Source organism: Miscanthus floridulus, chromosome 16 (assembly GCF_019320115.1).
Source record: "Miscanthus floridulus cultivar M001 chromosome 16, ASM1932011v1, whole genome shotgun sequence".
Taxonomy (NCBI): domain Eukaryota; kingdom Viridiplantae; phylum Streptophyta; class Magnoliopsida; order Poales; family Poaceae; genus Miscanthus; species Miscanthus floridulus.
This window is the reverse complement of record NC_089595.1, coordinates 92253723-92268800: the sequence shown is the minus strand read 5'-3', so window position 1 is coordinate 92268800 and position 15078 is coordinate 92253723. Positions and strand designations below refer to the sequence as shown.

The 15078-nt window shown below is 42.3% G+C and overlaps 1 protein-coding gene across 1 annotated transcript in view; it reads left to right on the top strand.

The window, feature by feature from the left end:
- LOC136511023 (argininosuccinate synthase, chloroplastic-like) overlaps positions 1-10837 on the top strand; it is a 28092-nt gene extending 17255 nt beyond the window's left edge. Inside the window, exons 2-5 of the mRNA XM_066505270.1 lie at positions 8690-8839; positions 9423-9546; positions 9595-9710; positions 10367-10837. Of these exons, the coding sequence (XP_066361367.1) occupies positions 8690-8839; positions 9423-9546; positions 9595-9710; positions 10367-10803 (827 nt within the window). The 3' untranslated portion in view covers positions 10804-10837. The remainder of the gene's footprint in view (positions 1-8689; positions 8840-9422; positions 9547-9594; positions 9711-10366) is intronic.
- Positions 10838-15078: the final 4241 nt, after the last annotated feature.

Here is a 15078-nt window from a genome sequence, read left to right as displayed (position 1 = left end):
CACTAACATGCCTCTGTAGCCATATATGGTAATTGATGTCATGGATTATGTATCCACTTGTATCGATGAAGTCCAATACCCGTATGAGTGTACTCTCTCGTGCCTCACAATACCAAAAGAATGGTCAGCCATAGATGTAACCTACTGATCAACCACTGCCCCTGTTAGTAATCCTTATGTAATACTGGCATCCTTCTATAGTGTGCTGGCCGAGGTTACCATTGTAGAAGTCCCAATCGTACCCGAGTTGCTCCGTAGCTTGGTCTAGAACGGCCCATAAGCCACATGTAACATAGGTAAGGTCCTAGAGCACAATCTGCATGCGGAGAAAAAGAAAAAGATTAGAGAATGTTATTACAATAATAAACAACAAATAATCACGACTCACGTATAAGTGACCATTTTACCATATCCGCACGGTTGTAGCTCGCAAACCATTTCACCAGCATTCAAAGCAAATGCCTTGAAGTGCGAGAAATCAGACACATCATAGCAAACACATCAAAGAGCCTCTAAACAGATGTGCATGGCTCTGAATTGGGCGCTTATCATGTCTGGGCTCTGTCTTCCCGTCTCGTGGATATGGTTCCAATGATTTGCACCCCTCAAAGGGATGGAAAAACTGAGTTCACACGCCCATAGCCGACCACTTGCATTAGATGCCATGTTCTCGACGATGTCCGAGATAAAGAACCAGCTAAGTGATGTTCGCAGCCAATCTATTGGGGATATAGTCTGTGACATATATGTATGCAACAATGATATTAAACTAATTATGCTTATTTGTTAGCATCAAAAAACAAAAGATGTTGGAAAATATTTCATACAATAGCTGGATCAGGGAACTGTGGAATGGTCACATTAGGAGCGAATGGCTCATCGCTAGGGTGGAAACATGGTTCTTGTGGTGGGGGAGGTCCCTTGTTCACACCACCTGATCGATAAAATGCCAAAAAATATGAACATAAAATATATGCACAAAAAATTCTTCCAAGTAAAATATGGCAACATAATTAAATATAGATCGAATGCAACGAATAAGAATATATATAAATGTAGAATGCAAAGAAACATGAATATAAATATAGATCAAATGAATATAGATAGAATATTAGAGAAGACAACATATCAATACTATTGAAAAATGCAGGAGCCATGACCAAATCACATAGAGAGAGAGTGGATTTCTTGAGAAGTAAGAGTGAAATGTGAGAAATGAGACTGTGAGAGTTCGTGGGTGGGTGGGATCGATGTATGTGGACGGCAGTTTATTTTATATAGGGGGCATGGACATCACTTCCGGATTTTAAGTAGAACCGATAGTGAAAGTTAATATCATTGCCAGTTTGTAAGTAGAACCGATAGTGAAGGTGCATATATGTAAAGGATATACTTATTTAGATAGTACAGTGGGAAAGTTTTAACAACAACGATATATTTATTTAGATAGTAATTAAATACATCAAAAAATAACAAAAATATTAGAAATAAATTACATATATGATAACAAAGACCTTACACTAAAATTCCATATACGATAACAAAGACCTATTTACGTACAGGTCAATGTTACAATCAATGTGTATCAACACATTATAATGGAACCACCTCAGTAGCATTCTTCTAGCACCACAACTAGGGTGAAACAGCAGCACCGAGGTGGTCTACAAGCTATATCGGTTAGAGATGACAAGGTGGCATCGATGAATCCGCCTTGTCTGTACATGGCCTTTTTCCAGATGCGCACTGTAGCAGATGGATCTGTGAACCTTGTGGCATCTCCAATCTTCGGCGTTGCTCTATCTTTAGTAGCATTCTTCTAGTACCTCTTGTGTGCACCATTTTGGTGGACTACAACGCATAATGATATCTGTGGTTTGTTGTGAGAGGAAAATATTATATCATGGCTGATAAGGTCTAACTGAAACCAACATGCATGGAGAGGCTAGCTCATGGCTGAGGGCCATTTTATAGGGGTTAGCAGTCGTGATACATTTTTATTTTTGAACTAAAGTTGTTGGGGTAGGTGGGAGCAGTGTTCCAACTATTGTGGCCAGTGAGAACACTGTTGGCAAGTGAGGAGCATCTACACATCACTGTTGGTTTTAGTTTAAAAAACAACAGTGAATGGAGCCTTCTGTGTCGGTTTGAGCAACCGACACTGATAGAAGCTATCACTGTCGGTTTTAAAACCAAAACCGGCAGTGATTTGGTGTAGCAGTTTTTTTTTAAATATAGCAGTTAGGTGTTAAGTAGGACAACTTTTCATTTTCTTTCAAACTCCTTCGACTAGGTCAACGGTTAAGACCCCTCAACCTAGCCCTCGAGACCCGCATTCGAGTCCTAAGCAGCCCAAATTTTTTTGTTTAATTTTATAAATTATTTAATTAATTCAGGAAATAGCGCATCACTGCCGGTTCTCATTATAAACCGACAGTGATGAGGGTACATCACTGTCGGTTCATTCCCCAAACCGACAGTGATGTTGTGTAGCAGTTTTTTTGAAAATGTAGCAGTAATGTGTTAAGTATGATAACTTTTCATTTTCTTTCGAACTCCTCCTACTGGCTCAACGGTTAAGACACCTCAACTTACCCCCCCGAGACCCGTGTTCGAGTCCTAGGCGGCCCAAAATTTTTGTTTCAATTTTATAAATTATTAAATGAATTTTCTCAATGCACCTTCTTTCTCTGTGGCCTTCTTAGCGTTCCTCTTCATCTCGGCCTGATCTGGAGACTAGAACAGTACACGCATCAAGTAAATGGATCACTCAACAGTCAACACACAAGCCACATGCATTCCTATTCACATCTCTAAGAGCACATACATCAATGATCAATGAAGGTTGGAGCTACTACACCTTTGCTCAATGCCTACTATGGGCTGGGCTCCTTTGAGTATTGTGATCAGGGACTACAAACTGGTTGGGGACCAGTGACGCCGAGGAGTTGTGGATCCCTCACTACTAGTAGTAGCTCGGAAGAGAATGGTCGCCCCAATGTCCTTCTATCAGAAATCTAGACATATATATTTATATTTATATTTAGCTGGTGTTTAAATTCAGAGAGTAAAGTTTAGAAATATTACGTCCGATGTCTAATCGAGTGTTTGAATAGTAATAAGGTCAATCTCAATGGTAGTTTTAAATAACTTTCATTCTCATTAATTGCTATGATACGTCGGCATATTTGCTGAGTCGGCAAAGTATTAACGAAGAGGAGAGAGGAGATGAGAGTTTCATCAGGATCAAACATCCTTCGCAGTTATGTGCATAATGATTACATAGTTAACAATAATCTAACTATCTTTACGTGCATCAACAATGAGGGCCTCATTGTGATCAAGCCGTACGTAAGCATGTTTGTCACCCTCTTGAAGGATAGGTAGGGGTACGTTCACCCCGAATGGAGGCATTTCCTGATAGCCCATGTAGTCTTCTTCGTCTGTCACTCCATCGACACCGACAATCTTCCTTTTCCCTTCTAGGACTACTTTTAGCCTTCCTTTGGTCTTATTGTCCCTTGTATAGAAGACTTGCATAACATCTCTCGCAAGGACGAAGGGGTTGTCTCTATATGCGGTCTTAGTGAGATCAATGGTAGTGAACCCTTCACTATCAGTATTGATTTTCTTGAGCCGGACCCACTAGCAGCGAAAAAGAGCTGTCTTCAACAGACCGTAGGCTAGCTCCCATATCTCCTCTATGAAACCATAATATGTCGCCTGCACGTTGTTGTTTTCATCGTAAGCATCAAAACGGACATCACAATTTTGGTATGTGCTCTTTCCATCTTGCTTTTTTGTGTAAAATGTGAATCTATTGATCTCATACCCTTGGTACTTAAGATATGTACTTGAAGGTCCCTTGGCTAAGGCATCCAGTTGATTACCCAACTTTATTCCAAGCAAGCGACGTTGCAACCAGTTGATAAATTCCTCCTTATGTTTTTTATCTAGCCAAGCCTGTGACCTGCTCGGATACAGAGTTTGCAGCGATTGCCTGTGCTCATCAATGTATGGCACCACACCCTCGGCTTGTTGGAGAACAACGAACTATGCCTGTCTAAAAGAAATAGGGTCGTCTACTGTAATAGATTTCTCCCCAATCATTCCTTTGCCACGTAGTCTTCCCTTGTGATGAGATTCTAGAACTCTGACCCTTTTGATGTCCAGATAATATGTGCGGAACTCAATGGCCTCCTCCATTGACCATCCTTCAACCATGCCTCCTTCTAACCTAAATCTATTCCTAATATACCTCCTGAAAACTTTCATCAATCTTTCAAAAGGAAACATTTGATGCAGGTACATTGGGCCAAAGGCTCTAATTTGGTCAACAAGATGAATGAGCAGATGCAATGAGATATCAAAGTAAGTTGGCGGGAAATGCATCTCAAGCCTAATGAGAGTTTCGGCTATGTCCCACTATAGCTGCTCAAGCATGGACACATCAATGACCTTTTTTGAGATCACATTGAAGAACGAGCAAAGCTTTATGATTGAGGCGCAGACCTTTGGGGGAGGATACCATGTAGGGCAGCAGGAAGTAGCTGAGTTATAATGACATGACAGTCATGGGCCTTCATAGGGCTATAGTTGAACTTGAGTTCTCTCATGTTCACTAGCCTCTTTGGGTTCACACAGTAGCCCATCAGGACTTTGAGTTCATTGAAGAAAGAAATAAGCACATGCTTTTCTTCCTTCTTCAATGTCCATGACACAACAGGAAGTTCAAACTGGCCATTCTCTAGTTCCATGGGATGCAGCTCCTTCCCGATTCCCAAGTGTTGCATGTCCAGACGTGTGGCTAGTGAATCCTTCGATGTCCCCCCGGTGTCCATCAAGGTGTTAAGAGTGTTAGCGCATACGTTTTTAGTGATGTGCATGCGATCAAGATAGTGGCATACACTTAGAAATGGCCGGTAAGGTAGTTTCTAAAAAAACCAGTTTTTTCATCCAAACCTCCCATCAGGCGCTGCTACTGCATTGTCCCCCTTTCCAAGAACAACCTCTAGTTTGTTGAGTTCTCGAAGTATCACAGGCCTGTCTCAATATTTTAGAGCTAAGTGTTTCTTGATAGTACCGTTGAAATCTTTTCTGATCCTACGGTAAGGGTGATCCTTAGGTAGGAACCTACGGTGTCCCATATAAACTATATTTGAGTTATTTGACAGATTTACCGCATCGGTATCGTCCAAGCACTCGACACATCCAGTATAGACTTTTGTCTTCTCTCTGGACAACGAACATCGACCTGGTAGGTCGGTGATTATAGCGATAAGTACTCCCTTGGTTGTGACTTGTTCCTTTTTGTACTCATCCCAAACATCCAGCACACTCTTTTCAAACATCTCCAGAAGTTCATCGATCACTGATTCTAGAAACACATTGATGTCATTCCCAGGTTGTCTTAGCTCTTGGATCAGTAGTGGTATTTGGATGTACGACCGCTTCATACAGACCTAAGGTGGAAGGTTGTATATACAGAGCGTCACTAGCCATGTGCTATGATTGCTTCTAACCTGGTCGAAAGGATTCATCCCATCTGTGCTCAAAGCAAACCAAAGGTGCCTTACCTCTCCACCGATGTCCTTATAGAACATAGTATTGACAGTCCTCTAGTCATGCCCATCGGCGGGGTGCCTCATCATTGTATCTTTCTTACGCTCTTCGTCATGCTAGCGCAACAGCTTGGCTGACTTTGCACATGTAAATAGCCTATACACCCGGCGAGCTATAGGGAAATACCAAACGACCTTTATGGGACCTCCTCTGGTCTTGGTACCCTCATCTGACGGCCCTTCCTTGTACCATGGAGCTTCACACTTGGGGCACTTGTTCAAGTCTTTGTATTTTTCTTCATGGTACAATCTGCAATCATTGGAACACGCGTGGATTTTTTCAACCTCGAGGCTGATGGGGCATATCATTTGCTTGGCCAAGTATGTCTTTTCTGGCAACTCATTTTTTTCTGGGAGTATTTTCCTTATTATATCTAACAACTGATCGAAGCCTTTATCGCTCAATCCGTTTGTTGATTTGAACTCTAACAGCATGATGTCGGTTTCCAGTTTGCTCATTGGACAATCCCTATACAATGGTATTTTGCCATCTTGTCTTATTTTCTCTAGCTTTCTCAGTTGTCTTTCACTAAGACATTCGGTCTCTACATAACGTAGCAGCTGAGAAATGTCATCATTATCCTTGGTGTCGTCAGCTAACGTGTTCCTAAACACATTATTAACTGTGGCCATAGGTTTCGTGTTGACACCGGGTTCCTCGTCAGCATCATGGATGGCTACGTCAGATATGTCCACATCATCATCATTTTCCTGCAGAACATTCACACCAACATCGCCATGCATAGTCCATATTGTATAGTTTGGCATGAACCCCCTGGTAATCAAGTGCGATCGTATAGACTCAATTTGACGAAAGTTCCTCTGATTCTTGCAATCTTTGCATGGCCAGAAGATAGTGTTCCTATTTCCAGCATGGGCTTTGGCATCGGTGATAAACTAGCTGACGCTATGCATGTACCGCTTGTCCGTTTGGGACAGATGCATCCACTCTTGATTCATCTCTACACAAAAAAAAAATATTGAGACAGTAGTTACAAAGAATTAATAAGAAATCAAGCTTCATGAACAACAATTGTAGCTCAAAAGTACCATTTTTGAAAAACATTATTGTACACTAATTATTGGAAAATTAAAATTGGTAGTCCCGGCCTTGTAAATTGAAAATAGTAGTAAAAACAATTATTGCACAATATTGAAGAATAACTATTCTACTCTACTTCTAAGAACTAATTATAACATCACATACTAACAATGATGATCTTGACCACCATGGAATAATTAGCTAGGAATTTAAATGTGTTTATAGACATCAACTATTTGGATGATGGATTCACCATAATTTCAGGCTTGCACAAATATCCGATTGGAAAAGTGCTCTCTGGAATGGAGAAAGAACTAGAATGAGAATCAAGCAATGTAGCTATCAAAACGAAGCTAATTAAGCAACAAAATCAAAGGAGTGGATGTTTGTTACTAACCTTAAAGCAAAAAGATCAAGCCATTCTTTAAAATCCAAGCGCTAGCTTCATGGTGAATAGCAGCCGCAACAATAGAGGGAAGGGCCCAAACGCGCGCCTCTATTCTCGGGATGAAAGAGATGAGAAAGAAGAGGACGGTTGTAGCCTTTTATGCTGTAGGCTTATCACCGTCGGTTCTTGGCTAGAACCAACAGTGATAGAGTCAAATCACTGCCGGTTTGTGGCTTGAACCGGTAGTGATAAGTGGCCGCAAAAACACTGCTGGTTCAAGCTACAAACTGACAGTGATGTGGTGCTTCACTGCCGGTTTTAGCCCAGCCCCAATCATTTTCTCATTTTCAAGCTCATAACCGGCAGTGAAGGTACATCACTACCGGTTCTCACAAATTCGACAGTGATGATGCAGACACTGATATCCAAATCTGGCATAGTGGCAAAGGTAAATATCTCTTTCCAATGTTTTATCTCCTTTTGAATCTTACCGTACTCAGTAGACTGAATCTCAATTCATATTTTTTACATACTGGGCCAAATTACTTGGAAGCTTTCAAGATGAAACAACCAAAGCATGGTGATTGGTAATGGCCTTCTCAGTTTGCTTTGGAACTTCTCAAATATATGTTTAGCTTGCATATGCCACATTCTTATGTAAATTTGTTTATTTTCTCGGAATTTACGTTTTGAAATTCCATTGATTGAGACTTTGTCAGCACATACTTATTCTTTAATCAATGGTTGTCACTTTAATTGGGCCAATGCTAGCTTACAACAGCAATAGGTGTATACCCTGTATTCGGTAGAGTATATATCATAGTGTAATAAGATTTGCTTCTTCTTCTTTTTTTAATGTTTTAGTGACTGATACCATTTTTGTCCTGCTGCTTGTATTTCCAATTTTATGATTAGTGATTATATGCTCACTACAATTATACCCTGGATCATTAGCATTCATTATGTTGGCAAAATTAGCTACCCAGCCTATAACTCCATACAACATGTATATCATTTCAGTGGCCTTGTTACCATTGATTTTGGACTAGCTTGCAGAAAAGCTATTTTTCTAGACAGCTTGTAAGATATTTCTTTTCAAGTTTGGATAAGATTAAATTTTCTCTTGAGTTGTGAAGCAGGTGCACAGATATGCTGAGAAAAAAATATTTTTTTTCTTTAGAAAATAGGTTTGTTGAGTGTAATTCCCAAAAACAATCGGCAAACAAAAGAATTGTATGCTAAGATTTTTTTTGAAAAATGGGTTTGCCGAGTGTAATTCCAAAAAACACTCAGCAAACAATAATCCTTTGCCGAGTGTATTTTGGAAAAACACTCGGCAAACCACTTTTTTTTTTTTTGCTGAGTGTCAAATTTGACACTCGACAAACCATTTGCCGAATGCGCGATAAAAAACACTCAGCAAATAGCTGTTTGCCGACACTGTAGATGCCGTGTACTTTTTGCCGAGTGTTTTTTTTATCTTTGCCGAGTGCCTGTAGTTACTGTTTCCGGTAGTGATATTAATATCAATATTATCCATTAGTGTTCTGCATCTTTGCCTCGTTGATGCCTTTAACTGAAAACCACATGATTTATCTTTGATGCAAGATGAAGTGAATTGTTCTCTGTTCATTGCAGGTAAAAGCTATGCGTTTGGTAGATTGGACCGGTGCTTGAAGGTGAGCTTGTTGGAGGAGCACGTGGGTGAACTGATCTCGTTGGAGGAGCACGTGGGTGAACCGATCTCACAGCGAGAGGATCTCAGAGAGGAATTGCTTGAGCGGGGAGGTGAGAGGAGGCCCATGGACGGGGAGTCGGGGAGGCCCTCTGGCCAGGAGCAGCCCATGGCCTGTGGCACACGCGGGGAGTGGGGGGAAGCACTCTTCCTCTGGAGCTGTCTAGAAGCAAATCGTTTGGCTGCTCGTTCAAAATAGGGCCTATAGAGACCCTTGCAGAGGATGGATATAATTATTATTGCACGTAGTCCTTCGGAATTGGAGACCAGAACCCATCCAAGTAGGGTTTACCTGGAATCTGATATGATTAGTATAATTAGGGATGTTTTCCTATGATGAATCTTGGAATATTTAACAATGTGAGACTGTAAGATGTTGAGATAGCATTTTGAGGCCATGGTATGAAAATGAAAAAAAAAAGTTAAGCATTTTATGTAAGATCCAAGTAAGTCATATGGTGGGTCTCTACTATATTGCCTGCCTTAGTAGTTCAGGAACCTAGGCACTAGCTATCATGAGGTTATGAAAGATAGGGGTTAGTGGAGGTAACATAAGGGCAGTATAGTTTTTAAGTGGTCATGTTAGACTGTTTTTTTAGATGAAGAAAGTAAGCTTTATTTGAAATGTCATGTCAGACTGTAACATACACGTTGGCGTAATACAAATTCTTGCTAAGAAAATATACATTCCTGTTACACTATTAACTGGTTTTGCTAATTTTCATCTTCCTGGAGAAACTTTCTTGATAAACAGTCTCACGTATGTATCACGCCTGCAGTAGACTAACATTGAGCTTAATCCGTTCAGGTATCTGGAGATTGGCATCGTCGCAGGCGTTCCTGTTTCCATCAACGGACATTCCCTCTCCCCCGCATCCCTCCTCGCAGATCTCAACGAAATCGGTGGGAAGCATGGCATTGGGCGTAAGGATGGCAACGGGGATGTACCCGTCGGGTATCGTCGGAATGTTCTCTTCCCCGGAGAATTCATCCTGTCTCCGTCCCCGTTAACCGTCTCGGATATAGATTTTTGCCCATCCCCGTACCCGTCGGGCATCGGTCGGGTAACAGATACCCGACGGGTACTGCATACCCGATAAACAAGGACACTTGGGGTCGCAGCTTTGCAATCGGAGACGTTTCTTCTTCACCCGAGTATAAGTGTCGGAGTCTCGGAGAAGCCGAGGAGAAGGAGCGAAATTGCGAGGAGGACGGGCAAAGGTGGCAGAGAGACCGAACTGAGGAAGTGAGGGGCACGAGCGCTCGTGAGGCAGACGTGCTTGTGCTGCTGGCGGAGATGATGAGGAAAAATTAAACTAGGGTTCCTAGAACACACAAACTATATATATGATTGTTCAGATTTAGGTCAAAATATCAATGTTGAGCTTCTTTGGACCTAATACTCGCATGACAGCTCAAATAGTCGGGTTCCTCAACGGGTAACGGGGACGGGTAAACAGGGAACGTTCCCGTATCCGCTATACCCGTCAGGGATGGATTCTTATTCATTTAGATGCCCGTGGGTAAAGATATGATCACATCCACGTTTTCTAATGGATCAAATATCCGTTAGGTATCAGGGGGGCCATTGTCATCTTTAATTGGGCGCATCGACATGGTGGAGAACCGCCTGGTGGGCATGAAGTCCCGCGGCGTCTACAAGACCGCAGGTGGCACCCTCATGGCCGCAGCGGTGCGCGAGCTGGAGGCCCTGACGCTGGACCGGGAGACCACACGGTGGAAGGACATGGTGGCCCTCAAGTACGCCGAGCTGGTGTACGCGGGCCGCTGGTTCGACCCTCTCCGACAGTCCTTGGAGACGCTCCCCGCGACGATCACCAGCTCGGTGACCCTGAAGCTGTACAGGGGCTCGGCGAGCGTCGCGTCCCGGAAGAGCCCGTTCAGCCTGTACAGGGAGGACATCTCGTCGTTTGAGAACGGGGAGATCTACAACCAGACTGACGCCAACGGGTTCATCAGGCTCTATGCTGGAGGAGGGCATCTAGTTCTCTTCTGACTTGTCTGTTATGTTTGGTTCAGAAATAAAATCCGTTGTTGGAAAATTGTTCAAGAGTGCGAAGTTGGTCCCGGTCCGGATGTGGCCGTTAATAAGCTCTGTATGTAGCCTGCATCGCCGATCATGGTACGAACCTGCGTGATCTTGCCCCCGATTCTCGTGTTCCCCCTCCATAATGAGCACTGTTTGATCTTCCGTGGCATCGGGTTCGTAAATGCGAGGCACACTTTGCGCTGGTAACTGACGCTGCCTCTGTCTCTGTGGTGCCACTGAACCGCAGCGCTTACCTGCATCCATCCATTCGGGGGTATTATTACCAGCACTATTCTGCCAGGTACTTTTTATCAAATCACTGGATGGCATCAATACGTGGCAGGATCGTATCTCCCATCCGAAAAACATGTCAAGATCCCGAAACATACAAGGTATCCTGAAATACAAAGTAGTATCCATCAATTTTTAAGACCAAATAAAAAGTAAGAGGAACTTGCGTGCCACTAATTAGTTAGTTAGATTGTCAACTTTCTTAATTTTTTTAGTAGCTAGTAGTTTAAAAAAGACATGCATGTTATTAATTTCGGTTACCAATTACATTTGTCTAAAAAAACATGCATAGATGTATGTATGGATGTGTTTAAAAAGCAGCAGACATGTATGTTTACGTATGAAGTTAAGATATTTATAATACCTTATAATTTAGGATAAATTTGGAACCTTTGATACTTTGTATTTCAGGACGGTTGGAATATTAGCTATCTTTCAGAAAACACAAAATGAATTTAAGTGACTAGCCAGCTTTTTTATCCTCATGAAAATATACAATTTTAGGTTTCGTCCTAGGTCAACTATCATAAATTTAACTAAGTTTATAGAAAGTATTCTCAACATGTATTACTCAAGTATGTATGCTGTCATGAATCAAATGACACTTGTATTGATAAAGTAAAAAGACATAGGATTTATTACACGGTGTTCATGCTAATGATAATGGGGGTGTTTAGCTGAGCTGCTGCAGCTGCTCCTACAATAACATGTAAGAGGAGAAAAAGTTGCAGGTGCAGCAACAGAGCCAATAAGCTACTCCCTCCGTCCCGAAATAGACGACTTTTTTAGATTCAAATTTTGTCCCAAAATACTTTGACCTTCTCGCTTCCTAATGCACATTTCTCTTTTTTCAATACATCTTTCTCTTTTACCAGTACGTTTCTATCTCTGCTCCTTGCGGGATATTTTGGTCTTTTACCTTCTGCGTTGGTCTCCGTGAGAGATTCTAAAACATCATGTAATAATATAGGACAGGTGGAGTAGATATTTTGTTGGATTCTAACTGAGCTTGGCCTAACCTTAAATAAATCAAATAAATTGCAAGGTCTGTAATAAAAACTAGTGCATTAAAAAGATAAATTCAGTATAAAAATGATAGAAGATTGATTTACCTTAAATATGTGACTATTATATGTACCTATTGTTAGTTCAAGAAAATATGGAAGGCGAGTTACACGCCCAAACACGGCCATACAACAACATGAGTTATGTTTGCCATGGGTCTACGTTTTGCAACTCTAAACTCCCACATTGAGTATATGTTTGCCACTTATAAAGCGAGAATAAGAGACGCGGTCCCGTTCGCGTGCCCTTAAACCCGACTTGATCCGCTTATTTTTTCATCCGGAACAGTGTTTTTCTCTCATAAATTCCTCCAAACTATCCAGATTCCTCCAGAATTCAGACAAGCGAACAGGCCCGAAAGGTGAAAAAGAAGTGATGAACGCACAAGAGAGAGTAAAACACCGAAGAAAGATGTTTACCATTTTAAGCATTAGGTACAGATATAGATTTAGTCGTATACGTATCAATTATCAAATCCTTTAGCGCAATAGCACTATTCTAATTTCAAAACGTACGGAGTGAGTAAACAGCTGCAACATTGCAGCCACTAAATAGCTGCAAGTACGACCACCATCAGTGGTAGTGGCTGAAGTTAACATTTATGGAGATGCAGAGGTTTTTATCTGAGCCTATTGTGGCCCTTGATCTGACGGTGCAGATCGCACGTCCATGAGTAATACATTGTCAGATTCTACGAGCTGTTTTGGGATCTCTATGAACTTGCCTGGGTATTTAATTTCACCGTATCATAGTCTTTGAAACCAAAACCGTCTCCAGATTGATTACTTGCATCCAGTTCGCTAACCTTTGACTGAAGATGTGAAGAAGAGTGCCTCTGAAGCCTCCAAAAGTAGCTGGATATCAGCTTGTTCGTTTGGTTGTGGCTTGTTGTAAATGATCGTAAATTTTCAGCCGGAACAGTATTTTTCTCTCACGCAAACCAGCCAGCAATACTTCTTCACGAACCAGCAACGAAACGAACCAGCCAACCGAACAGGATGCATAAAGGATGGGTCTAAGCAGCTGTTTAAAGGCAAGTTGGGACTGGTTGATGCTATCAGGCCAGTACAGTATGTGCTGATCCTTTGTTAATGCCAGAGTGGGAGGAGGTTGCCACCTAAACCTTGGCCTCCAGAGACCGGTGATACCATGTGTGTTGCTTTGGTTCAACAAAAGTCATACACCTTCCATCCAGGGCATCTTTCTTGTCTAGTAGTCTACTAGTATAAGGATAGGAGTGTCTTGTACAAGCAAGCTCCAGCCTCAGTCACTCCAAAGGGTGGTGGGACCAAACGTGTCCATCCATTGACCCCACATGGAGACAACACAGCAACCATGATAGATAGATACTGTGCGCTTTGTCTGTGATTAGGATATCTGGATCTGTGGTAGTAGTTGACGTTGCATTTCGCCGGTTGAGCCTCAATTATGGTCCTAGATTCTTCCTAGCACCAAGTTTGGCGTGTACTTGTGCTCACCAGCTTCGTGTCATGGAGCAAACGTCCTGGCTTCGTGTCATGGATTGATGCTAACTGCTAGCTAGCTGCTCCTCTTTGGAAGCACGGGCCGGGAAGGTAATGGGAATGAAGCAGAACAACCAACTCATACTGATGTGCTAGTATTTCGGATCCTTTCCTTTGAGCCTCGTATCTTGGATTTGTTGGGAACGTACTATTATCTAAGAGTTTGCAAGCATTATCAGCTCACACAGAAAAAAGTAGGAGCACTCTCGGTGCTTGCTCGGCTGGCAATGAGCCTATCAAATCGACACAGTGCGGCCTAAATCGCTGAGGTGGCCATGCTTAGTGGCAGCTTACCGGAGAGCAGAGAGGCAGAGTCACATTGGCCTGACTACAGCAACATGCCGCTTGCCACCAGCAAGGCTGCAAAAACCGATTAGTCTTGTTCTCGAACGAGACGGCAGTTAGCCGGGAAATGCAGGTTAACACGTGTGTTAGCGATCGTTCAGGCACCGCACCATCCTTTTCGCCATTGGATCTTGCATTGACCGATGGGGTCGGATCGGAGCCGGTTTGCTGGAACGAAAGCCTGCGGGGAGATGAATCATGGTTTTGTGCAACCATCGCCAGTTCGGCATCATCGATGTGGCGGAGCGCAGAGCGCAGAGCGCAGAGCAAACGCTGGCGGGCGATGCGACTCCAGACCCAGGGGACACAGTGATGCGCCGAGTAAGATCATGACCGCTAAGGGCACAGCTGAGCCAACTTAAAGGATCTGTTTGGTTGTCAGCCACATTTTGACACGCTTAAGATTAATTAAGCGTTTGCCACACTATGGCTTGCCACGTTCTGTGGTAAAAATTGACTAGCTCTTCTAGACCTAAAGGGTTACTACATGGTCAATTTTCTTGCATAAAAGTACAGCAATATCAATGTTTTGGAGAAGCACTTCTTCGGCGGCGGTGTGATTCTCCGGATCACCAATCTCAATTTTGGTTTCTACCACCTTTCACACCTTTCTATTGATTGACTTGATATGTGTGGTCATCTTTGACTTTCAATAAGAATAATTTGAGCCATCAAATTGAGGTGGCTTCTTGGTGTTATTGATTTGAGCCATTTTAACACCGAAGGTTGTTAAGCCTCAAATAACGGTGACCTCGGCTCTGATACCACTTCAAAGGTCCTAATGGCTAGAGGTGGGGTGAATAGTCTAATAAAATTTCTACAACAACACTTAACAAAATGGTTAGACAATTATGAGGCGAAGCAAGTGTTGCGCTAGCCTACTCAAAATGCAAGCCACCTACCACAATTCTAGTTTAGATAGTGTCTATTCACACAATAGTTATGACACTACCCTATGTTAGTGTGCTCTTAAAGGCTAACTAAAGAGCCACACCAACCAAGCAAGCAAGCTCTCACA